At 35.4% G+C, this 27,140-nt stretch overlaps 1 protein-coding gene across 2 annotated transcripts in view; it reads right to left on the bottom strand.

The window, feature by feature from the left end:
* Window positions 1-1,722: 1,722 nt before the first annotated feature.
* Window positions 1,723-27,140, bottom strand: part of rdx (BTB/POZ and MATH domain-containing protein rdx) — a 277,477-nt gene continuing 252,059 nt past the window's right edge. Inside the window, exons 5-10 of one of the 2 annotated variants that reach the window (XM_069820397.1) lie at window positions 26,632-26,783; window positions 24,327-24,454; window positions 19,637-19,814; window positions 14,079-14,257; window positions 10,725-10,867; window positions 1,723-2,737 (exon numbers count right to left, since the gene is read on the bottom strand). In XM_069820397.1, coding sequence (XP_069676498.1) covers window positions 2,593-2,737; window positions 10,725-10,867; window positions 14,079-14,257; window positions 19,637-19,814; window positions 24,327-24,454; window positions 26,632-26,783 — 925 coding nt within the window. In that variant the 3' untranslated portion in view covers window positions 1,723-2,592. The remainder of the gene's footprint in view (window positions 2,738-10,724; window positions 10,868-14,078; window positions 14,258-19,636; window positions 19,815-24,326; window positions 24,455-26,631; window positions 26,784-27,140) is intronic. The other variant, XM_069820396.1, reaches the window with a different exon arrangement.

The following is a 27,140-nucleotide window of genomic DNA, read 5'->3' as shown; positions in this document are numbered from 1 at the left end:
ATTACTTACTCCTAAGGTATTAATTAACACATCAACATCACAGATTACAGCTTATATGGAGGTGGGATGATAAAATCCACGAATTCTGCTATCAAACTATTTAAACGATTCAGCAGACATTATCACATATCCATAACTTACTTTGTACAGCAATTTGCTCTTTTTAACATCTGATATTATCTGTCACCCAATGTTCCAACAGAAACAATTGGGAAACAATCTCCTTAACTAATGAACAGACAGCGGATTTTAGGTAAAAACTTTTTCCCCTTCCCGATTCCTATCAATCTAGAAAAACTGGACATGCAAGTTTCATGGGTACTTCAGTATAAAAATGCGAATTCTGTAGTACCTAAAAATGCTTAAAATAACATTAGAACCCATTACTGCCCCCCCCCTCCCCAGGTTCTATTAAAGCTCTAATAAACTCATATGTAAAAACCTCTCCACATATCTGCAGGAAATTTAGAAGAAACAATGACCATAGAATTTGTGAGCTACTTTCAATAAAACATCAATTACCTGTTTTGCGTACAAACAATAGTTCCTAGTCTAAACTGGTGACTGATTTGTCGTTGCTACAAGAAATTGAAAATTATACTATTGATAGCAAAATTTATGACAATGTCATCTCAAAAAGTAATCTGGTGTTTCCCCAAGACATTTTAAGGCCTGTACTTAATCTCAAAGAGTTTAAACAATGCAAATACAAGGTCTATTTTAGGCACTTAAAATATAAATTTAGGATCCAAAAGTCCGCTGTCTTCTAATGAACAATGAAATTACCATCTTATTTCACAGTGAATATATTTTTCCTAAATACTAAAGAGAAAATTCGGAGGGATACATAATAGCTTGTTGAACACAAGTCTTGTCAGAGGTGATGGTTGTTTCGAAACCAGAGGCAGTAAGACTATGGCTAACTGATTTCTTGTTTACAGTATACATCCTCATCCAGCTCAGAAACTGCAGTAGCACTTTGAGAACTTACAGTGTGGGAAAATACTTAGCGTCATAACAGGGATTGCGTGAAATAGGCACTGACACACTGAATGGCTCAATTTTCAACCAGTGAACACAATAATAAATTATAAAAATTAACACAGGTAATTCCAAATATTAACTAAGTAAAGGTATTACGTTACATCCTCGTTGTTCCAACAACAAGGAGCCTTTACACTCTCAAAATATGACGTCAAGGTAAGCAACACGTGGTCCCTGTACCATATTCCACAACTCCAGTCTCCTTGGTATAAGTAAACAAGTGTACTTCCAGTATATAAGGCTATGGAATGTTGTTTTGCATTTGTTTTCCATCCAGGCTTTTTAATTACAGAAAATAGTAATTCTAAAGCTGTACGAATTTATTTACATTAAATTTAGTTTAATTCCTATATTAAACTGAATGAACAACTTATTTAAAATTTTCTAACCTATTTTACTTTCACAGATCAACTTGCATCTTTTCTCAAGGCCTTCTTCTTCTTCTGGGAATATGAGGATAGAATTTTGATATACATCTATCTTTTAAGGAAAATCAATCAATTCTTTGAAACTTATGCAGCTGATGAAATATTATTCTCAATATTTTACCTAAATGAAAAATTGAACAGACAATATTACTTAAACTTGTGAATGCGATATTGTCATTCTACCAGTTTTATTGCTGAAATAAAGTAGAAAAATTTTCAAACTTGCTTACTGCCTGAACATTATAAAAAAATAATGTAAAATAGGAGTTCTTAGCTGTACTAAGATTCTGACTGGCAGAATCTACCTCATTCACTGAACAGTACATGACACCTGAGAAAACAAGGAGACTGCTTGTGGGTGAAGAAGCAATGCTTACTTCATTATGACAGAAATTAGTTTCCTAGTGGTATCTTGTTTTGCAAGTAGAGAGATCTGTGTTGCCCACATTGATTATAACGAACCAAATACTGAGTGCAACTCCAAAGAAATAAGTGCCAGAATCCTGCAAAATAAATATAAATTTCAAAACTATCTTTAATAATGATGGGGAGAAAAAAAAAATGAAAGAGTAAGTGAAAATGAAAACATTTGAACTAAAAAGAGATCTTTCAAGAACTGTTCAAATTGTGATTAGTTGCACAACACACAACTGAAATACGAAACTTTAAACTCAAAAACCTGTGTTTTAATATCACAACTTGAACTTCAGCTCCTGATGCACAGGAAAACTGGCACAGAAATCAAATAAAGAATGCAAATGTTTGGGTTGGCAGAGAACACCTAAAGCTCGATTTCTCCTCTCTCGCCACTAAGAGATCTGCGATGCAAGATTTGATGATTGAACACACATTTAATTATAATGATGATTATAAATGACACACGATGGCAGGGCGTCGGGTATGAACAGTCTAAACCGCCCGCCGCTGCAGCTAAACAAAGCCACATAAAAAACGTTCGCATTGTAAGTCCAGTAGCACGACACCAGTCTCAAGAGTTCACCACGCTGTGGCAGTCGACAAGTCCAGTTTATGTCGAGCCTAGTATACAACACCTATACCTAAATCCTAGCCTCACGAATCACGACGTGGTGACGGCCGACGGGGGAGGCGATGGCTGCTTTCAGCTCTGCTTCACACGCTTGCGGGGCGGGCCGATGGGGGGTATCTGTTGCGTGGCCAATGCCCGGAACGCTTCTGCTATAAGGTGGGGGTGCGACTGGATCATTGATTTCCAGCCAGCGGTCTCCATCACATCCGTTGCATGCCTGCAACAAACAACTTTACATACACAAACCGTCAAGCATTTCAATGTTGCTTCTGCTACTTCAAGCAGTTCTTTAAAAACTACCCACAAATTAGTATAGAAAAAGATTTCAAGTGGAATGTTTAATTTATAATTATCTTAATCATAAAGCAAACTGTTGTTGATGCTATATGTACAATGCATAAAATAAATGTACACTGTAGTCACTGCATGGTTGTGTATCCCATGGTTGTGTATGTTTTCAATAACTGGTTACATAATGTTGCTGTATCAACTGCTCAATTATTTAGTATCATCAATAGAACTGGTGACAGCGAAATATGTATGAGGATTGACTATAGGGTTGCATAACATTAGTTTCATATATGGAGAAAACCTCCAAAAAATCCAACCAAGTATATACAGAACTAATATTATCATAGGTCCCAGAAAAGAGCAGCCAGCTGGCTACACCCTGCGTGGTTTTTGCCGTGCGATAACCGTTTCTGCCGCGCAATCGACCTCCAGTAGCCATATGGCATTCAGTGTGTTTAGAAGTCGTGTAATGAGACTCTCAATTCTTCAAGTGTACAACTTTAGTGTATAAAGTTTAGTGATTATTGTATATTTAGGTAATGCCTAGCAACAAATTCTCATTGTGTGAATGTGTGTGTATATATACAATACGTACATAAAAGGTCGTGTGCGAAAACAAGAGGAAAATTTCGAATAAAGTTTCCAAACAGACCTGTGCCTTCTGCCAAAACAATTAGACGACTCACTAAAAGATTTAAAGAAACAGGCTCAGTGATGAATCGAAAATCAAGCAGAAAACATAATCTTCTCACGCAGAAGGATTGTCAGTTTATTTTCAACAAGATTTCGCCACTGCTCATACAGCTGCTGTGTCAATGAGGGAATTGAGGCGTATTTTTGGTACGAGACTAATCAGTAATAATTTGTGGCCTCCACGAAGCCCAGATGTAACACCCTGTGACTTTTATTTACGGTGGACCACTAAAAGATAGTGTTTATAGGAAAAATCCTCATTCTATAGATGAATTAAAAGACTATATACGAGAAGAAATCCAAGCTATCAATGATGTGAAACTTCAGAGTGTTGTTCATTCGTTTATCAGAAGATTTCAGTTGTGTGTGGCGGAAAAATGGGAGTCATTTCCAGCAATGACTGTGAGCATGGTAAGTCCAAATTATTGAACATTTATTTTAGTACTGTTATATATTGGAGAAGAGCAGTAGAAATGGTTATGTGCTCAGTGGAAACCACACAGGGCACGGTCGGTCGCTCGGCCGGCCAGCCACTCTTTTCTGGGTCCTATGATAATAATAGCTCTGTATAAGCAGAATTTGAATCCACACCTGAGTACAACCTCAGAACAAGTCTCTCTCTTTCACTGTCCCTATATCGCGTGATGACTCCATCTGTTACATCCCATGGCTACCAGTCATTATCCAATCTATGGCATTCATTTTTTAAGTATGTCAGGTCTCACATTTGTAACAGCAATTTTCATACAAAGTTTTTTTTTTTTTTTTTTAATTAGTGTCCATATAACACATTCAACATTACAGAATTTAAATACTAGTTAACTACATAACAACAGCATTTAAATTCTGGTACCAAAGGGATTAAGCAGAATTAGGAACCAGAAAAAATTAATTTCCAATATGAATTGTAAGGCACAAAAACAGCTTCCAAAAAAGACTTTATATATGCATTTGAGTAGCCTGTTTGTTAGATTACTGAAATAAACATTGCTTGATGAGTCTTTCCACGAACTTTCCTCATTGTCTACGTATGAAAATGAAATATAAGCATTATTTTCTTCGATCAATCTTCAATATCATAATTTTTATTGATAGAAAAGACAGGTAACCTCTCTCAACTGTTCATGATAACACAATACAGTGAAACGAACACAGTGAACTATTTAAATTGTGTCCCTTGTTAGTGACAAGTGGAAATGTTACTCAAAAACTAGCAGAGGCAGTCGCTACTTGTTGGACATTCTTTGTTTGCAGTATTTATCTACTATACAGATTTTCAAAAGACACCACTATGATGATATGGAAAATTGCTATTCAAAAGCGTAGTGTGCGACATCAAATGCACACCTGCTGGCATATACAGGGTGGATGGCAATCTCTGAACCAAAATGAAACTGGTAATAGATCATGAGACATCTGAAAAATCTAAATAAGTTTTTTCTCTTAACATTCACTGTTTGAGAGAAAATTGTTATGTTTCTATGAATCATTTGGCAACATAACGGTTGCTGCACTAACTCCTGCACTCTTTACACTCCTTCCTCTTTGCTGTACTCAGTAATATGTGACGTACACTGCGTTGCAACATTTATTTCAACGATTTTCGCTATTATTCAGTTTAAATTCACGGCTAAATGGTTTAATTTGCAAAAAAAAAAAAAAAAATCAAGATATTAGCTGTTCAGATTATTTTTACCTATCTGCTTGTACAGCAATCAGCCATTTCTCTCAGGCCATTGCCACACAAGAACACTGCAAACATTGGGCAAAGACTATTTTTTTCTTGCTTATACTTCATCACAGGAAAAGCGTAACAAAAGTTTTGTTATATTTAACATGTAGAATCACCTCTTAAATTTTGGTGCAGAGGTTACCATTCAACCTGTATGTACTGATACAACTCAATAAATACCATGTAATACCATGGACGATGCAACATGCCCTTGTTATGAATCCTAGGCAACTATTAATGGCTAAGTTTTGCAAAGGTGGAAAACAGAATTCCTATTTTTGAAAATTTGAATTAGTTAGTTAAAGGAGACAACTGTGACAAAAAAAACGTGTGTGCGTGCGTGTGTGTGTGTGTCTAATGCCTATCTACTTGACTTTGCGTGATTCGGGTTCCGCATACTGTGGATATATGGAAGGACTGTGACCCATTTTCAAATTGCACACCACTTTGGCAGGTCACGTTATGCATGATATGTATCTGTAAAGAGTTATGTCGTGTACTAGGGTGAGTGTATGTTAAGTGTTCGTGTAAGTGTAGTGTAGGGAATGGACGAGGATGATTAAGGTGAGAAGGGGAAAAGGGGAAACCTGGTGCCGGCATGTATCCTACTCCTGTCGAATAGCACCAAGGGGGCCACCAGGCTTAACATCCCCATCCGACGGACAAATCACTATCAACAGTGACATATGACAGAAAACCGTAAATTCTCCGAAATTGCAGGGGCTTGAGTGACAGACTCATAACCCCTTCCTGGAAAATCTTGAAAACTATGCATTAAGAAGATAAGATGAACAAGCTTTACGGACTGCAACATGGGATGTATATGAGGCTGCTGGGAGCAGAAGCATTACACAACTTTAAAAAACATTAAGAAGGAAAGCAATACAAGAAATAAAGTGGAAAGATAAAGTTGTTCCGAAATATGGTACCAAAATATACAATATTCTACAAAGGGGAAGAATAATGCATAATGTTTTGGTACAAAATTTATAAATAATAATAATAATAATAATAATAATAATAATAATAATAATAATAATAATAATAATAATAATAATAACAACATACCAAAAGCCGGTACCAGTACTGAATTTTACTGTTAAAGATTAATATGCAAAAGAAGGAAAGGGTTCCATGAAAATGAAATATCGAAGGACTTCCAAGATAAATTTTGAAGAAATGTACATAGATTTCAAACCTGTTTAGATCACTAACTTCTATCTCAGAAGTTCCAGATACTGAGGCCATAAATTAGCTGTTCCGCCATTTGTCAAGAGGGCAAGAAAGTACATTATAATTGGGGGGGTTCATATACACTAAAAATGGCGAAATATGAATGCACGTATGCACTTAAAAATCCAGAATATATACACTAAAATGACAAAATATGCACTGTTTGAATAAAAAAAACTTATTTCAAGCAAATTACTATTATTGAATAGTTTTCTGTTATACATAAGAATGTTGAGATACCATCAGTTATTTGAAGTTGCGTGTTCTTCAACCCATTGTTAAGCAGTACACTTCTGGCATATTTTTTGTTCGGCATCGTTGATAAACCTAATTCAAAATTGATCATTTTCTTGTGGCTAAGCCTTTCTAAAATGCAATTCACTTTACACACTATCGAATTTTCTCTGACTTGTCGCCACAATATAAAAAATATTCTGATTTACTACGTCAGCAATTAAAAGACAGAAAATTGCATTATTGGGCCTATAATTATTGTTGACAGGCAAAGAAATTCAAGTTTAGCAAGTGCAAAAAAGTCTATCAACACTTCCTGCAATTTTCGCGTCGATCATATTGGAGCATTCCCTTGACAACTGTCAAAATCTTGTGCACTTTTAATCTCAACTTCTATCCATCATAACTATTATATGTTATACATTTCACTAACTGCCCATTGTGCAATTCAAACCAAGAAATGGATTCGTAACACCTCAAAATCTGTGCTTCAGTGGCTGACCATGATAATATCTTTGAAAAATACTGGAGTGCAGGAAGTCAAATGACTTTATTGTCAAATGCCTGGCATTAGAAAACAACAACACCATTTCACAGAGTCAGCAGTGCATTTCATTATGGAGTGCTTTGTTGATTGCTGTGGAATTATTTGCAATGATTTGCAAACAGTGCATTGTTTGCATCTTGTAAGATTACAATAAATAAAATATAACTACTGTAATATGTTTCAACATCTGTGTTTCTTCTGTATTCCATTTTTAGGATTTTTCGTGTTCTTAATGTCAGTTTAAGCACCAGATAGATAAAAAATAACAAAATACGCGTTTATATGAGCTAAAAGCTGAAATATGCATTAACCTCTTAAATGTGCATACATTTGCATTATAAAATCTTGATACCTGTTTACAAATAACTCGAAATGCATTTATGTAATGGTACAGTGCATCAGTTATTCATAGATTTCAAAAAGGCATATGACTCTGTTAAGAGAGAAGTTTTATATGATATTGTTATTGAATTTGGTATTCCCAAGAAACTAGTTCAATTAATTAAAATGTGTCTCAGTGAAACGTACAGCAGAGTTCGTATAGGTCAGTTTCTGTCAGATGCGTTTCCAATTCACTGTGGGCTAAAGCAAGGAGATGCACTATCACCTTTACTTTTTAACTTTGCTCTAGAGTATGCCATTACGAAAGTCCAGGATAACAGAGAGGGTTTGGAATTGAACGGATTACATCAGCTGCTTGTCTATGCGGATGACGTGAATATGTTAGGAGAAAATCCACAAACGATTAGGGAAAACACGGGAATTTTACTGGAAGCAAGTAAAGAGATAGGGTTGGAAGTAAATCCTGAAAAGACAAAGTATATGATTATGTCTCGTGACTAGAATATTGTACGAAATGGAAATATAAAAATTGGAAATTTATCTTTTGAAGAGGTGGAGAAGTTCAAATATCTGGGAGCAACAGTAACAAATATAAATGATACTCGGGAGGAAATTAAACACAGAATAAATATGGGAAATGCCTGTTATTATTCGGTTGAGAAACTTTTATCATCAAGTCTGCTGTCGAAAAATCTGAAAGTTAGAATTTATAAAACAGTTATATTACCGGTTGTTCTGTATGGTTGTGAAACTTGGACTCTCACTTTGAGAGAGGAACAGAGATTATGGGTGTTTGAGAATAAGGTTCTTAGGAAAATATTTGGGGCTAAGAGGGATGAAGTTACAGGAGAATGGAGAAAGTTACACAACACAGAACTGCACACATTGTATTCTTCACCTGACATAATTAGGAACATTAAATCCAGACGTTTGAGATGGGCAGGGCATGTAGCACGTATGGGCGAATCCAGAAATGCATATAGAGTGTTAGCTGGGAGGCCAGAGGGAAAAAGACCTTTAGGGAAGCCGAGACGTAGATGGGAAGATATTAAAATGGATTTGAGGGAGGTCGGATATGATGATAGAGAATGGATTCATTTTGCTCAGGATAGGGACCAAGGCTTATGTGAGGGCGGCAATGAACCTCCGGGTTCCTTAAAAGCCAGTAAGTAAGTAAGTAAGTAAGTAAGTATGTTAAAATCCACTCCAGAGTTGTAACTCTCATAATAGTTGTTTGCACATCAAAAGCGGCACATAACATCAGCATTTTGTAATGATGTCACACTCAGTATGTACACTGCACAATTATAATTATAGCATATAACAGAAGTCTGGAACCAACACAGGATCTTGCCTACTTCAAAAATGGCGGCTTTCAGCCCCACTTCCTCATATATATTTTATTTAACGATGCTGTATCAACTACTAGGTTATTTAGCGTCGATGAGATTGGTGATAGTGAGATGGTATTTGGCGAGATGAGGCCGAGGATTCACCATAGTTTACCTGGCATTCACCTTACGGTTGGGAAAAACCTCGGAAAAAACCCAACCAGGTAATCAGCTCAAGCGAGGATCGAACCTGCACCTGAGCGCAACTTCAGACTGGCAGGCAAGCGCTTTAACCGACTGAGCCACACCGGTGGCTTCCTGATAAGTAGTTTGCAATTTCAGTAGGTTAGAAGTCCATGATTTGTGCACTTAAAAGCAGCATATGACATCGGCATTTTGTGATGTCACACTCAGTATGTATGTATGTATACTGCTTATATACCATATAACAGGAACTATGGAGCGAACACAGGTTCTTGTCTACATTAAAAATATGGTTTCCAGTCTCACTTCCTGATGCGAAGTTACTGATCTAGGTAGGTTTGAAATCTGTGAAAATCAACCTAAGAAATTTTATAAAGGATAAGACATGTAAGTAGCAATGGAAAAAGTTGTCAGAGATGCAGGCATCCAGACAAGGGATATCATATTTTATAGGTCAATAAGCTAGTAGCATATGCAGATGACATAGATATAGTAGGAAGAACAGAGAATGATATAAAGAGAGCATTCATAGCACTGAAGAACTTAGGTGAAAAAAGAACGGGTTTAATAATAAATGAAAGGAAAACAAATTATATGATAGCTAATGCAAACAGAAATAAATATAATAAATAACCTGTATCACACATCAATATAATGAAATAAAATTTTGAAAAGGTAAATAGTTTTTTTATTATCCTTAGTAAAGGAATCCCATAACACGAAAGAAGAAATAAGTGAATTCAAAATGCTAATAAGATGTTATTATGGACTCCTACAGGCTAAGGTAAGAGGCGCATCCATAAAGTAACTTTCCCACTCGCCCACAGCTAGCAAACCATATGTTGCACGAAGCGACTGCGTGTACGTGATAGAGTACAGTCCTGGCATGGTGTGTGCGCTAGAGGAACTTCCTGAGTGCTCTCAGTAGCTTCGTTTCATTGGTTGAAGTTGAACGCTCCTATTCCAGCTCCCGCTGCGTGTTAAGTGCGATCAGTGATAAAATTTTTGAATTCACAGGGCATAGTGTCGATTGAAATTGAAATTGAAATTGCTGCTGTAGACAATTTTCAGCAAGACACCAAAATGTACATGACAAGGAGCGCAGTAGGAGGCCAACCATCATCACAGACGACCTTGTGGAGCAACGCACCATCTGCTTGCCCTTGACGTTAGGCCCATAGACCTGGCACAGATGACGATCAATTTCAATCGGTGCTATGCCCTGAGCATTCAAAAACTTTATCACTGATTGCACTTCACATGCAGCAGAAGCTGGAATAGGAGCGTCCATCTTCAACCAATGCAACGAAGCTACTGAGAGCACTTGGGAAGTTCCGCCAGCGCATGCGCCATGCCAGGATATTAATCTATCACGTATACTCAGTCGCTTCATGCAACATATGGTTTGCTAGCTGTGGCACGAATGGAAAAGTTACTTTATGGACGCACCTCATACAATGAAAAATTTTACAAACTTTCGCCTGATACAGTTACCTCAATCAAAATAGCCAGATTGATAGAATGATACTGAGACAGGTAAAAGTGACTGACCCTACCCGATCAACTTATATTTAGAAACCTTCTGTGAGACACATACGTGTTGATGAAGTCGATGGACTGTGCCTTGAGCTGGTCTGCGCTGTGCAGGTCTGCCAGGATCAAGATGTCAGCCGCATTCTCTATTGAGAGGTTCGTACATAGTGCTTCTTCACACATCACTTTTAACCTTTCTAGTGCATACTGTAACATAAACAAGCCTTTATTATACAATATTCCTGCATACTCGTAACAAGTATTGTCTAAAATGCATTACTAATGTATTTACAATCACTACACACACACTCACTCCTACCACCATGTGATGAAGATGAAATAAAATTTATTTTTTGTCTGTTAACATTCCAATTACGTAATATTAATTAACAGTAAATAACATTATCACCTTTAATACAAATAAGTATTCCACCATTCTCCATCAACCTGGAATTATAATTTGGGTATTTCCTCTGGCTATTTATATACCTATTACCAGGCAGTACATCTTATTTGATGATATGTGTCAGAGAAAGAACATTTATTATAGTTTGTATGCTTTTAAAGTCTGACTAATGTACAGTGAAACCTCGATTCTGGGTTTTTCAGGGGACTGGATAAATTATATCCAGAACCGAGAAAAACCCAAAATAGGGGTTTTGCCAAAATTGAAAAAGAAACACATCAACATATTTAAAAATTAATTTTTATGGTCTAATCTCAACTAAAAGAACAAAAATGCTTTAAAGGGCTTCACAAAATTAAGTACACTGGTTGGTTGCATCAAGTTTATCTGCCACTTGAAGAAATCAAGAATGGATGTCTGTTTTGCTGGACATCTTTGATGGAGGAAGAGTAACTCCCTTTCCACCTGGATTCATCAATATTGAAGCTACACATGTATCTTCATACAGCTTCTGTTCATCGGTGCAGTCTTCTTTATTCTTCATGATGTCACCACTGATAGCCTTCATAAAGCCTGCTTTTCTGAAACAGTCGGTGATTTGGTGATGGTGGGTGCTGACACTTCCTCTCATGCACTGCAAACCGTATGCATGGCAGTGAGGATGAGATTTTGAAAACAGAATCTCCAGTTTGTCTGTCTACGGCAGCAATCTGTTTCTGCACCAGCGAACGTCTATACTTCCCCTTTAGGGCATGAATTACACCCAAATCCAGGGGTTGGAGACAGCTATACAGTTACGTGGGAAGAAAGCAACCTTCACATTCTTCAGGAATGACGTATCAGGGGGATGTGCGAGACACTTACCCACTAAAAGAATTATCTTCCTGTTAGCAGCCTCATTTTCACGTCAAGCTGTCTCAGATAGCTGCTCAAAATGTCTAATGTCATCCAGGCAGTCCTGTTGTTCTGTAACTGCATGGCAATGTGCGGACATTTTTAAAACACCTTGGTTTTTCATATTTGAAAATTACCAAGGATTTCAACTTCTCGAAATCATCTGCATTTGTACAGAGAAAAACAGTGAGCCTCTCCTTATTTTTCTTCCCACCATGGCAGGTCTCTCCTTTTATGTGGAGGCTCTCATCAGGGAGTAGAAGACCCCCATCTCATCAGTATTAAAGGTATCTTTGGCATCACAGCCTTCAATGAGACGTGGAAGCACATTGTCTTTCCGACGATCCACTGACTCATCTGGAACTGTTGCACTTTCATCACACACATTTTTGTATGTAACGTCATGCTGTTTAAAGCGATGAAGCCATCCATTAGAAGCCCTAAAATTGTCCACTTTCAGTCTTAATGCGATGCTTTGTTGTGAATTGATTCTCATGCACCGCAGCACATGATTAACACGTGACTTCTGGCACTGTATTGCGTCAGGTATCTCATCTGGGTATGCATGGTAGATGAGGAGAGGGATAGGAATTGTTACTGAAACGACCTTGGACAAGGAAATAAGCATTTAGGGCTGAAAAAACGCAGTCGAAGCTAATTTGCTTTGTTGGGACAAAAAATTTGTTTCTTAAATGCGGGTAAAACACTAAATCAGGGTAAAAATAGCACTGCATATATGAGACTTCTGCCGGGACCACAAAATAAGAATGCAAAATGCGGGTAAATCTTAAATCGAGAAACCCAAAATCGAGGTTCCACTGTAATATGTAGCTAGTTGGCAATGTATACAATGGAGGGGAAAAGAACTGGCCACCCTACTCCATTATCTCCTGGCCTAGTTGCCTCATAAGTGATGCCTTCTTGGTATCACTTGTGAGGTTCAAACCTGTCTTTGGGCAGTTGACTAAACAACAATTTGTGTATCTAAAACCTTCTGTACAGTTGGAAATGTTGAAATTCATATACATCCAACCAAGTACATATAAGCAGCCCAAGCAGGATTTGAATCCACATCTGAGTACAAAAGTCTCTCTCACTGCCCTATATCATACTGCTGACTCCATCTGTTACATCCCATGGCTACCAATCATTATCAAATCTATGGTGTTAATTTTTGAAGTACCTATGTCAGGTCTCACAATCGTAACAGTACTTCTCACACAGTACTTTTTATTTTTGTACATACAAAATATACAACGTTAAATACTAATTAACTACGTAACAGCAGCATTTAAATTCTGGCACCAAAGGGATTAAGGGGAGTTCCTTCTTATCTCATGTAAAATAATGGTAAAGATAGCTCATCTTCAAGTAATCATAAATATAATACTGTTTATCAGAGCTCTTTCATTTTTTTTAGTGATATGTGTATATACATTAAGCTTTGAAATACAAAAAGAACTGTTACTCTAGACTACTTTCTCCTTAAAATAATTTTTGAATTCAAACAATTTTTTTTTTTTAATATATAAATTCACTACATGCCTGTGATTCACTTATTGCACGCATTGATTCACATGAATTATCCAGTTCATTTAATTACACTTTCAATTTCTCTTTCTTCCACTTCTCATTTGTTCAGATATTATTTCACTTCGATTCTCTTTAACTCAGTCAGTTCCAACTCAATGCTCTGTGATGTCATAGCGAGCTTCTCTCGTTCTCCGTAGCAATCCAAATAGACTCTCGGAGCAGACCGCATATTTCTGTCAAAATTGACATTATATTCACCTGCTATCAACTTCTCAGATTGATACCGAAGGTTATGTCATGATCAAGAATATTGTGATACAGATCTCAATGGTATATGTCCAGTATTCTCAAATTTTATAAATTTTCATAGTCTTGGCAGTACTATCCTTAAAAAGACACGTGAAATTGGGAATCTTATGATGGATTAAACTGACTTTCAATTATACTTAGACAAAAGACTACTAATATGATTGGTAATAGTGATATGATTCTACAGTCTAGTTAACTGTAGTGAAATCAAATACTGTACGCTACTGGTACTTACACATATTATTCTAAATACATCTACTGAACATAGAACTTTACCTTATCGGCAGCAGCAAGCAAATCATCAGCCATTTTTTCAAGATTGGCTGCTTTGCCAGTGTAAATGAAGCGCAACATTTCGCGTAGCACCTCGTGATCCACATCCGTTATTTCGACTCGGTTGTGTTTCCTTTCCTCCATCTCATGCTCAAACATGGCAGCAAATACAGGACTTCGGGCTGCAAACCAAGAAATTGTTCATTATGTTACATGATAATGTGGGTGTCACACTATAAAATGGTCTCAAAGGACTAATCAGACTCTTTATAGTCACATGCATCAACATCAGTTCATGTAACCACTTGTTAAAATTGCCATCTGGCCTCTGGTTAAGCATTCTTAATATGCCTCGACTTCAGTTAAGATTTACAGAATGTTAACCATGGTAATCTATAACCTACCATATTCGAGCAGCTAAGGGAGATAACCAGTCATTAGTAATACAGTAAAACCCCGATAAGACGCTGTTCAAGGGACCGGGTGTAAAACGCGTATTAACCAGGACTGCGTATTAGGTGGATATACTAATTTTGACTTATACACAGTATCTATTAGCATTTTTCTTTATTGAAATACATGATTCATGAAAGGTAATATAGTATTACTCCCTTATGTATTTATTGTACTGTACGTCAAAGACACTTACAATATGTACTGTACTAAATTCTTTCGGAAAAAAAAAAGAAGAAGCCATTTATAGTTGTTTGCAGTGTGGATGTTCTCCTAGTCCTCATGTTTACCACACTTCAGTTTCTGCAATTACATCACTGCGGCTGTAGTGATTGAGTCGCGATTTTTTATTATCGTTCTTAATGTCAATGACAGGATTCCTAATGAATCAGAGAGTTGTTTCTGAGTAAAAGTACTGTTCTCATCGTACTTTCGTAAGATTTCCAATTTTTCCAACACAGGAAGCGCTTTTCATTTAACACTCAATGTAATCACATTCACAGACACTTCAATACACAAAAGGACAACAAACAGACCAGCAAAAATTTCCAGAATTTTATTACGGCCGAATGAGGAATGTTGTTTGATAGAGAGGGTTAGCAAGAGGGTGGGGTATTGTAACTGTAAGTAGGCTTTAACCGCGCAGATAAGGAATCGAATAAGAGAGCGTAACAAGAGGGTGGGGTATACTAAGTTATGAAGTATGAAGGTTTAAATGCGCAGCTAAAGGCTCGAATACCAATACTTTTCAGGTTAATGGCACCAGTGAGTTCAATGACCAAGATGTTTCATTGCTGTTACAGTACATTGCTGAAAATTACATCGAAAATATTCCACAAAAACAGCATATTATGCGGGACTTGAGTGCAACAAACGGGGTATTTTATAAAGGTGTTATATATGAAATGTGCAGGGACTGGACAAAAAAAGCGTAATAAGCAGGCGCGTCTTATCGAAGTTTTACTGTAAATTAAAATAGCAGCCAGATTCACAGCTAATGATTTTTAAGACAAAATTACTGCATTTGAATTACTTTGATTGGGATGATAGTGAGTGTGAAGCTGTGTTAGTGGAAAGAGAGAATTCTTACGAGAAATTAGATAACAGAAAATTTCAGGAGACATGTCATTTACCGAAATCTACCATATCATTTCTATCATATCACTTGGAATATATTACAAAGAGAAACAATCCTATTTCTCCTATGATCTGGCTACTTCCTAGTTACGCAATATTTAAATGGAAAAACATGTCCAAAGGAAATTTTTCCAGACTAATATTTGCGTTCACGAGAAGGGGTGGATGGATGCTGGACTGGTTGGATACCATTTGGAGTCATCATCCAGGAGCCTTAAGCACACCTGGTGCTGGGCAGTTTTCGTGGTCATCTTATAGACTTTGTGAGAAACAAGATGAGCAACTGAATACCCACCGAGCAATATTCCAAGAGACCATAACTTCCATTTTCCAACCACTTGACATATCAGTAAATAAGCCTTTCAAGCATCACTCAGGCGATTTTACATATTACTGGAATTTTAATTTTATTAGACGCAAAATACTAAAAAGGAGCTTTTCAGACACAAACATAGTTTTCAGACATTTACAGTTTATAGTTCACTTAGGCATTTTGGGTCCTATAAAATTTTAATAGGGGGGGATCCTGTGTACATGAAACTTAAAAATATCTGAATAACATATGTCTAGGGCATAGCAAACAAAATAGCCATGGAACTAAAAATCCATTCCCTAGTGATTATATTTGGCCGATGTTTTTAAATTGTGAATACAATCTACCGACATGTGAAAGAAAACAAGACCAATCCCAGAAGAAGACGGTATGACAACATGAAATGAATGGCAAAAAACTGAGGAACAGGCTTTATGGCTATAATGGAAGAATGAAGAATACAATATAATCTTGACTGGTTCACTATTGAGACGCAACTGACGCTTTTCCCCTTCCTTTGCAATATGTGTATGCCACTGTGCAACCAAAAGCCAGAGCTCAATATCTAAAGAACACTCTGTGTATGCAGATGATTTAGTTTTATCCTCTACATCAGGAGATAAGCTATACAAGGAAGCATTTCAAATAACAATATCACAAAAAATTACAATATGAATATTTCTCTTGGGGGTTGTGGGTGGGGGGGGACCTTATGGGACTGTATGGAATGATGATGATGATGATGATGATGATGATGATAATAATAATAATAATAATAATAATAATAATAATAATAATAATAATAATAATAATAAATAAAGGCCAAAGTACAGCATGTCCGAAATGAAACCTATCGATAAAGAAATGAACTAACTAGACATTCATAAAAGTTACATATGGCTAGCTTGCACTAAAATGTAAAGAAACTCAACAAGTTTTTATGTCGTGAAATTGGCGAACCTGTTATTCCTATTGTTATGTATACACAGATTGTTTTCCAAAATGGCTCCATCCACACCACAAGAAAAAGTGCAGTGCTGTTATTGGTTAGCAAAGTTGAAGTTTCTGGTTACAGTTCAGTTGAGATTTTATGAAAAATATGGCCGTGCAGCTCCTGATAGGCACACCATTGTTCAGTGGCGCAAACATTTTCTAGAAAATGGAGACTTTCAGCGACATGGTGGTGGCAACGTTCCACGTGTGTGGCTATGTTAATCGCCACAATTGCAGGATCTGGTGTTCTGAGAATCCTCGTGTTATTTTTTAACATGAACGTAACTCTCCAAAGTTAAATGTTAGGCGTGGATTAACAAGTTCAGAAGTGATCGGACCTTTTTTCTTCATAGAGAACACAGTGAATGGTGTAGTATATCTCGATATGCTTGAAAATTTTGCGCTACCCCAGATTCCAGAGAGGGTCAACTTCCAGCATGACGGAACTCCCCCTCATTATTGGGGACCAGTCGTTGAAACTTTACACAATCATTTCCCAGGACGATGGATTGGTCGTGGTGGTCCTATTGCATGGCCCCCACGATCTCCTGATCTTACACCATTGGAATTTTTTCTTTGGGGATTCGTGAAAGACCGTGTCTACAACACCAGAGTGTATAACCTTCAAGTGTTATGTCAAAGGATTATCGACACATTAAGATCTGTAACTCCACAGATATTATACAATGCCTGGAGAGAGACTGAATACAGGTTAGATGTGTGTCGTGCTACTAGATGGGGACATGTTGAGATTTACTGATGGTGACATAAACTTGTTGAGTTGATTAATATTTTCCCCTAATTTGTTTTTGTGTGTCATAATTAAGGAATAAATTATTTAGTATCTTTATCGGTAGGTTTCTTTTCGGACACGGTGTAGAACTAAGAGGAAATATGTATTACAGAACAAGAGTATCTGAATTTAATTACCTTGTCCACTTAATCTCTGACACAGGTAATAAAAAATGCTGTAATTATTGGAGTACAACAAAATAAATGGATTTAGAGACATTGTGGTTCTGATAAGCCAAATAATATTGAAATAAGCCATAATTTAAAAGGGCATATACACTAAAGCAAACATTTTCTTAAGATACTCGTATTTTAACCTTAGATTATTAACTTGCATGTCCTTGGATTTTATGCTTTTAGACATAGTAGACTGTTGCATATTATACTTGTTAAACCTTCTTCCCAAAATATGGATAACATAACATGTAATATTATGTTCATTGTATAATGCAATTATTTCGTGTTTTACTATGTACAATCGAATTATTAACCTGTTTCATGACAAACTATAAGACATGAAGATGCTCGACACTAGAACAAAAACGTTTGTTCTACATATGAAGTTAAAATACAGCATCCTTAAAATAGATAAGCTATAGACTGATCCTTCAATCACACATTTATAAAATGAATGGAATTATTAAACGTAATTTTGGAAAACTAGATGTTCAATGAAACAAAATTACGAATATTTTATATGACAGCAAAATGTTCTCTGAAATTTAGCAGTGAAAACTGGAACTTGAATTCCAAATATAAAGCCAAATTACAATCAGCTCAAATGAGATTTTTATGTCCACTCTCAGTTTTTTAAGCAAAAAAAATTATATATATAATATACATTAGAATACTTCAGAAAAAATATATAATACTTTTTTTATTAAAAAGGAAGGAGCAAAATGGTTAAAAATGCAGTAAAATGAAACCCTGTCAGCATCTATGCATGCCAATACACTGATTGCTTTACATGGGTCCACCCATCCTTTACCACATTCTTAACTGACATCAGTGGCTGAGATTCGAACCAGCGATCTTCAGCACATTATGTCGTGTGCATTTGACTACGCAGCTACAAACTCCAAGTGCTGATGTGTTAAATACATTATACAAGTATCTAAACCAGTTTAAGTTTGTAGAGAAAAAGTGGCACTATTCGCTATCAGTGAAGGGGTTAAACTGGACTGAAAATCTTTTTTGAATTGAGCTCTTCAATTCTGCTTTACCTAGACACAAAATCAAATCTATGAAATGTAAACTGAATTCCTGCAGATGGTTGGTTTCTAATGCCAAGCATTTGGCAATAAAGTCACTGTTCTGGACTTGACACATTTTCAGTTTTTAGACCTCATATATGAACATCAACAGGAATCATTACTCATAGAATGTTTTTAACTTGTGAGATTTTGAATCACTGCATTAATCTTTTCTACAAGAGGTATCCATAATCGTTATCATGGTGATTTCTGTTGCCAAGAATTAAGAATGGAGTAATAAACAGGTCGAATATTGAATTTTGCCTTTAATCAACTCCATTAACGAGTGAAGATTTTCTTCTATGCATTACATATCGATAGCTAAGAAGTGATACCTCATATTTGTAAATTTGCAGGTGAATAAAAAAAACTGCTTTAAAAATGAATTTTTCTCAATACAGACAAACTTTTTATATGCTTCTGCTTCGCAAGATCTTCTTCTCAAGGATAAAATATTAGTTAACTTTCCAATTTTGTGAACATAATAATAATGTAGTTAAAGTACATGAACATTTTCGTAGATACAAGGTTCCACTTCTTGCCCATTGATGTATTATACCTTAATATATCTAAGATATGATGCAGACATACCAACATTACAACAAAGACATCTTTATTACCTGCTAGAATTGCTTTATGAGCCTGGAACTCCCGTCCACTGACAGATAAAGTCACATCGCTGAACTTCTGATTCTCAAAGAGCAAGCCAAGGTCATCCGAGAGACGGCACTCTGGCACTTTGAACTGTATCGCATTTGACTGTCCCGATATGTTGACACTATCTGCCACCACACTCACCTGTACACAATTCAATTCACAGTAAAACCAACATCTGAAACTCTGTCTGCGTATACAATTATTCAAAAGTCAAGACCCTTTAAAATTACTGAAACTATGTTAAAAACAAAAGTTTACGAAGAAATAAGAGCACCACTTCTTTTACAAAACTATTGTTTGTAACATGGCACTTGTATTATTTATAGATATTCATTTCTATAGCATTGACAAAGTTATTTCGAAATGTAATAAATCAAAGCTATATTAGTTACTTTTGTGTGGGTCATTGTATTTCTTTCCCTCATAAATTTATCTTTAGAAATAATGGTTTTGTCTCTACAGACATGAATTGGTCTTCAGTGGTATTACAAACACAATAAAGAATTTGTCAATACTCTGAGAAGATTTAGAACTGTAAATGGTTTGAGGTGTGAGATCTGTAATTATCTTCAATCTGTAAGCTAGTAAAAAATTTGAAAGAGTCGGTTCTGTGTTATCAGTCTTTTGAAGTAAAGAGTCCCTTATCTGTGGAAAAGAGTGAATACTATTTTGATTAAATCTATATACAGAACTAAAAATATAATACTCCTTAATTTTTTAAGTTATATTTATCATAAACAGTTTTAATTAAAGTATATAAATCTAGGTTCACTGAAATCTCTGGATCAACCCTTCATTTCATAACCAGTAACAGCAGTAGAACAACTATGTCCAGTTATACACATTATTAAAATGTTCTTGACTTGGTAATTCTTTGTTTGGAACACATTATTATGGCAAACCTATGCATTAACCAATCTGAAGACATGACATCAAACACTGTTATCAACTCTATATTTACTTGCTGTTTCATTTGCATTTCACGTTTTGTGCGTGGTTTTGTTTTATGCGTAATTTTGCATATCTCTTCTATAGAACACCTGTTTTATTATACTAATTAGCATCTCTTGTACATAATATCTCATTTATCTTCAATATCATCAAGGGTTAGACCATTTGGCCTGTTCCATCTTCAGAAGTTCTTGAGGTGTAGGACTTTTATGTTTAAAATAAAATAAAAACCCCAAATGCAGGTCCTTCTGTTAATTTCAGTGTGACAATGTTCATAGTGACATCTGTTAGAGTCGATTATATTTCGGAAGGCGGTCGTCTACTAGAGTTAACGCCGAGACAGAGTGTGAGCGAGGGACCGTACAACATTGCCATATCGTACTACATGTGCACGTGCAGTACAAATAAGGCTGAAGAGAATTTAAATTCTCAAAAGATAATGACTTTTGATGTTGATTACTGTAAGCATGACACCAAACAAATTCTGTTTCCTTCACTAACAATTCTTTGCACGGCTCGCAAACCCACATGACAAGCTTCTGCAATCGTTTCTTCCACATTGGCAACATTTCAACCAGCACCATGATGGCTGGCAGCATTCTGCTCATCAACGTTTTAAAATAATTACTCACCTTAAACACTATATCCCATGTCTACCTGTCAGTACTTGTCTCCTTTACAGTCTCTCCTTACATTTATTTACCTACACATATAGTACATATAATACAATCACCCTTGTGGAATAGCAATGTTACTGCTTTCTGGTTGGGAGATTACTTGCTTAGTGTATAATATTATGTATGATACTCATCTTTCACTGTTCTTATCTTTGGTATCTTTATCCCCAGCTCCCTTATCTTTTGTTAATATATCTTTAGATTGTGAACTTTGTTTTTCTCAAAGCCAAATGTAATGTTACTTGTTGTAAATGAGAGCTTACTTGTTACTTTGGATATACAGTCCAACGTATTAAATTCATGTTATTATATGTTGAATATCCTCTCTCATCTATTTCTTTTACATAGGCGTCATAACGTTTCTCACACTTTTGCTCACCATATCTAATATTCTCATTGTGCATATTATGCAGTAGTTAAAACAGCCATTATATGAAGTAACAGCTTCTACAAATCTCATTAGCGATGATCACATTCTTGAAGATGACTTTTGCAACGTCACAAAATATCTATTTATTCAAGTGGATCTCTAAATAATGAACATTTTATCCAGTGATTTCAATTAAAAGTATCAAAACGGGGAAATGCTTCAAATTCACATGTGAAAATCCAAATTCTACAAAACCATGCTTCAATAGAAAATGTACCATGATTTATTTTCAGCACAATATTTCATTTTATCTTTAGACATCAACAATGAATACAACACTTCATTCCTATTACACGTGCTTGTACAAATCTTCCATCGACCACCAACGATCTGCCAAACAAAATTCTTGAATTTATGTCACTGCAAGATTATCACAACTACTTAGATAAAGTCATATCAATTATTACAACTACTGTGAGATTCCAATGAACAGTGGAGTTCCCAGCTGCACATACAAGGTCACAAATGTTCTGGGAAAGTATGACAGAGAATCCTGCCAGCAGTTAACAGCCAGTTTGGTGGAGTCCAGATTTATTGGTTGCTTGCTGTGTTTATTATGACATTATTTGTGAGCGAGTGTTAGCGTTTCATAAATAAAGAAAGCGAAATGGCTTTCATTGTAGCACAGAGAATTCTTATTGTTGAACATTCAGATTATCTTATGGTAAATAGGCCTAATGTTATTTGTTCATACATTTCTGCCCAAGGGCAAGTCCTTCACTGTGAACTCAGCATTCTCCAATCTTTCCTATTTTCTACCTTCCTCTTTGCCTCCGTATATGATCCATATATCTTAATGTCGTCTATCATCTGAAATCTTCTTCTGTCCCGAACTTTTCTCCCGTTCACCATTCCTTCCAATGGATCCTTCAGCAGACAGCTTCTTCTCAGCCAGTTACCAACAAATTCCTTTTCCTCTTCCTGATCAGTTTCAGCATCATTCTTTCTTCACCCACTCTTTCCAATACAGCTTCATTTCTTATTCTGTTTGTCCATTTCATATGGTTCATTCTTCTCCATATCCACATTTCAACTGCATCTAATATCACGCTTTATTTATTTATTATTCATTAATTTCGTATATTCCTTGGTTATTTATTCATTATTTACTTTATATATTCCTTGGTTATTTACCCATTATTTAATTTATTAATTTAACAGAATGTTCGATAATAATACAAGGGACAAACAGTCACAAAACCAAACAGCTGACGGCAGATTCCATTTTCCATTGGATCTTCCTGTATAAATATTATCAAGTGAGTCTAACTATAGTGAAGGCAATCTACAAATCCCTACGTTAATTCACTTGTCTGAAAAGTGTGTTATTAGATGTGGACTTATAATAATGCAATTATTAGCAAAATTAAATTTGCACAGTATGCAGTACGTAATAATTATATAATGAAGTTTTATTTTGGTTAATAGAAGCCAAAATTCCATTATAGTACGAAATTTCTCAGACACAAATGTTTTAGAAGATGTCTATCGTCTTATTATATATAGGGTGAGTGAAAAGTATGGAACAATGTTTGTAACTTTATTTATAATTTTATGAAGAAACTATTTGTACAAAAGCTGTAGGGTATGAAAGAAGGAATATTTTAACATATTTTCAAATACTATGCTTTTCATTTATAAAGAGTGTTCCAGTGAGTGTTTTTTTAACATGCACTTATTTCCACATTTTTTAATCTTCAGGTCTCAGTACGTATATATATTTTTTTTTTGCCATTTATAAACTATTATTTTGTAAAAATTCCCTCTTTTGATGACAATGATGACAAAGTCTCCTCAAATTGATGTACAGAAGTATGTCTTCAAAACCTGTAATTTTTACAAAACAATAGTTTATAAATGACAAATATATATGATTTTGTACATACTGAGACCTGAAGAATCCAAAAATGTGGAAATAAGTACACGATGCCATTTAAAATAATAATAAAAAAAATCATTGGCACACTCTTCATAAACGAAAAGCACAGTATTTGAAAACATGTTCAAAATATTCCTTCTTTGATACCTTACAACTTTTGTGTAAATAGTTTCTTCATAAAATTAGAAATAAAGTTACAAGCATTGCTCCATACTTTTTACTCACCTTGTATATGCAAACTGTTAAGAGAGGATAGACTGAATTGCCATTTTGTTATTTTTTCTCCACATTACAAATTATATTTCATGTGCGTAATTCCAAAATAAAACCAGTGTTAAATATTATGTCCGTCCAATAGAATAAATTACTGTATACACACATAATGTCATATACCATCTTCAAAACTAGTTTATTTCCGTGAAAATTTATAAATTTATTTTTGCAATGTCACAATATTTTCTTTTTTACACTTCACACGTAGATGAAAGTAAAAATATTTCAATTGACCAATTGAGTCCTACGTAGATTTTTTTCTACCCAGCTAACTTACTCTCAATTCAGCACTAACTATACCAAACGTAATTAAATTACTGTATAACACAATATAATTCAACATAAATGGCAGAAGGTCCCTTTGTCTAGCTAGACATATTTTAACTCTGTTCTATATAGTATGGAATCCTAAATGGACAGCAGAACAGTAACGTGCTACTCACCTCACAGAATATTGTGAGTTTGTCATCAGGCAACAGACCATTTGCTTCATCCAACAAGAAGTCCCGTCGAATGAACTTCTTGAAGCCCCAGTCTTTGCCCTGTACGAACCGGTATGCTCGCTGACTCTCTGCAACATCACAGTACGTTACAAGTTTGTGCTTCATTCGTTCAGTAATGTTATGATAAAAGCATTGAGCTACATCACTTTTACAAAAGAACTGGTTCAACAAACTTTACATATTTTGTTCACGTGTTTCATATACAAGTCATCTTTAAAATTAACAGAACAATTTTTATTTGCCTGCTTCTGTCTCAAAATTCTGAATAGGAAGTATTTTACCATTTCAAAGATATCTTTGAATGTGACAGAAGACAAAAAGAATAAAATAAATGTATCATGAAGTAAAAGGAGTTCATAGGAACAAGGGTTGGATTCCATATACTGCAGTTATGCAGCTGTTTTTCATTATGAGAAATAAAATCCAAGCTTTGTAGCCTATCAGTACTTATGCAACATGATTCAAATGTAGCCAGACCAGATAATGGGATAACTCTATGAACAGATGAATGGTCCACCTGTTGCAGAAGGTTACATGTTATTCATTATAATGAATTATATAATTCTATGTGGCCAGGTGCATTGGCACGTGATTTTTTTTTAATTAACTATAAATGTAATTTGCGGAGGGAGAAAAAATTGGCAGATGTCATTCAAAAAGCTATTATTATTGCTCTGTAAAAAAAAAAAAAAAATTACAATTTTTTTTTTCAGACAAAAGCACAAACTTTTTGTACAGCTTCAAAGGGAAATATTCCAACATTCTATATTATAAGTAGGTATGTGTGATTTAATGAAGTAGTACTTATGAAAGCTTTTTTTTTTCTGTTCCAGAGCAAACGTAATTTCTACTACAATTCTTAAGACTGAAATTGTTATAGCACTATAAGTATTGAACATAGAATAGATTCATGTGATTATGGATCAATGTCAGCCCAAAAATGAACTTCATAAATCTTAGTAATGTATTACTTCTTGAACCACTAAATAAAAAGCCTAATTTTGTATCAATTTATTAAATGAATGCTGTAGATTCTTTAAGCTCCTTTTGAGATGTGCTTTACAAATGGAAAGTGTTACATGGAACAAGATATTTTTTAACAATAAAATATTTGTAGCCAGACGTAGACAGGCCATATTTATGTGTTCACTATTTTGATATTTAACCTTTCCGCTGCTTAGGCCATCAGAGTAATGGCAGACAAATTCATTACGTATCCTTGAGTCGACCATCACTCTGGCAGGTGTTGCAACAGAAACAACGCTTCCAAAGCATAGAATGGACACATTTTAAAATGGCAATTTCTGAAAATGTTGATCATCTGCAGTGATGTACATCATTATTGTTGAGTGTTTAAGCATTTTTGCATTCATATTTGCACGGTATTTTATATATATATATAAAATGTTATGTTTTATTTAACGACGCTCGCAACTGCATAGGTTATATCAGCGTCGCCAGATGTGCCGGAATTTTGTCCTGCAGGAGTTCTTTTACATGCCAGTAAATCTACTGACACGAGCCTGTCGCATTTCAATGCCATCGACCTGGCCCAGGATCGAACCCGCAACCTTGGGCATAGAAGGCCAGCGCTATACCAACTCGCCAACCACAAATATCTCAGCAAAAAGGGTTTGGCAGGTTGCAAAAAAATCAGCAGTTAAAAGGTTAAATACAAGACATTACTCCTCACAGCTTTTAAATAGTGATCAACTGAAGTCAATGTTGCTACCAAAGAATGAAGTTGCTTATGGGCAGGAGTGTGGAAAGTGGGCAAAGAATATGTTAAAGATTTATATTCTTTTTGTTTGTGATTATATCTTAGTCACCCCGATTAAAATGAATTTTCCATGACATAACTAAACAAACAGTGCTCTAACTTTCGAAACTATGCATCTAGAAAGTATACTTTAAAAACAAGATTAACTAAATATTCTGACTCCATTCAGTAAGTTCTTAATGCTAGTTCGAGGGAGAGAAAACTTAGAAAACCATTTCTTCCTCATGGAATATTTATGCACACAACTTAATCTGCCATGGTAAATAATTTGAAAGCCATTAAATCATTTTAAATGTTAGTTGAACTCTTAATTCAGTTCAAAGGAACTGTGTCAGTTCTTTTCCTTTAATTGTTACATAAGAATGGCTCGTAGAAAATCGGCAATTACAATTTAAAATGTTTCTGTTAAGTACTGTACTATATAGATGCACAAGTAAAGAGTATTATGTTGTGTTATTTGTTTACCCATCGCTTTGGTTTCTTCTCTTTTGGCATTAAGTATTGAAAATTTGAACTTGGCCCTGACTTCTGACTTGTTACAGGAGACTAGAAGCAGGTACAATGAGAGGTAGTCTTTGCTTTCTTCATCCAGACCCTTTGGGTTCACCCGCAAACACCTGAAAAACACACATGGGTTCAGTAATATGTGTAACAAAGGAGCATACAAAACTACCTCAGCAATTTTATATATTTAATGGTAGGAAATCTGTCAATGTCACTTCAGTCATCTGGTGGGAATTAAATACTGACATTGTGCAGTAAAGTGTAACATACTGTATATTTATGAAATTGAAAGGGAACAAAGTCCCTTGATTTGGTGAATTTTAATCTGCTATGAAAGTTGATTTATTCACAGCAGTAACTATCTAGTTCTTGGAATAATGATTCCGTAATGAGCAGGAGTGTGAGACACTTCTGTCAAATACCTTACTATAATAATACCGAACAGCTGTATGCTGGCAGCGTTGACGTGA

The sequence above is a fragment of the Periplaneta americana genome, chromosome 3 (assembly GCF_040183065.1).
Source record: "Periplaneta americana isolate PAMFEO1 chromosome 3, P.americana_PAMFEO1_priV1, whole genome shotgun sequence".
In the NCBI taxonomy this organism is placed as follows: domain Eukaryota; kingdom Metazoa; phylum Arthropoda; class Insecta; order Blattodea; family Blattidae; genus Periplaneta; species Periplaneta americana.
This window is presented reverse-complemented; position numbering and strand designations above follow the sequence as displayed.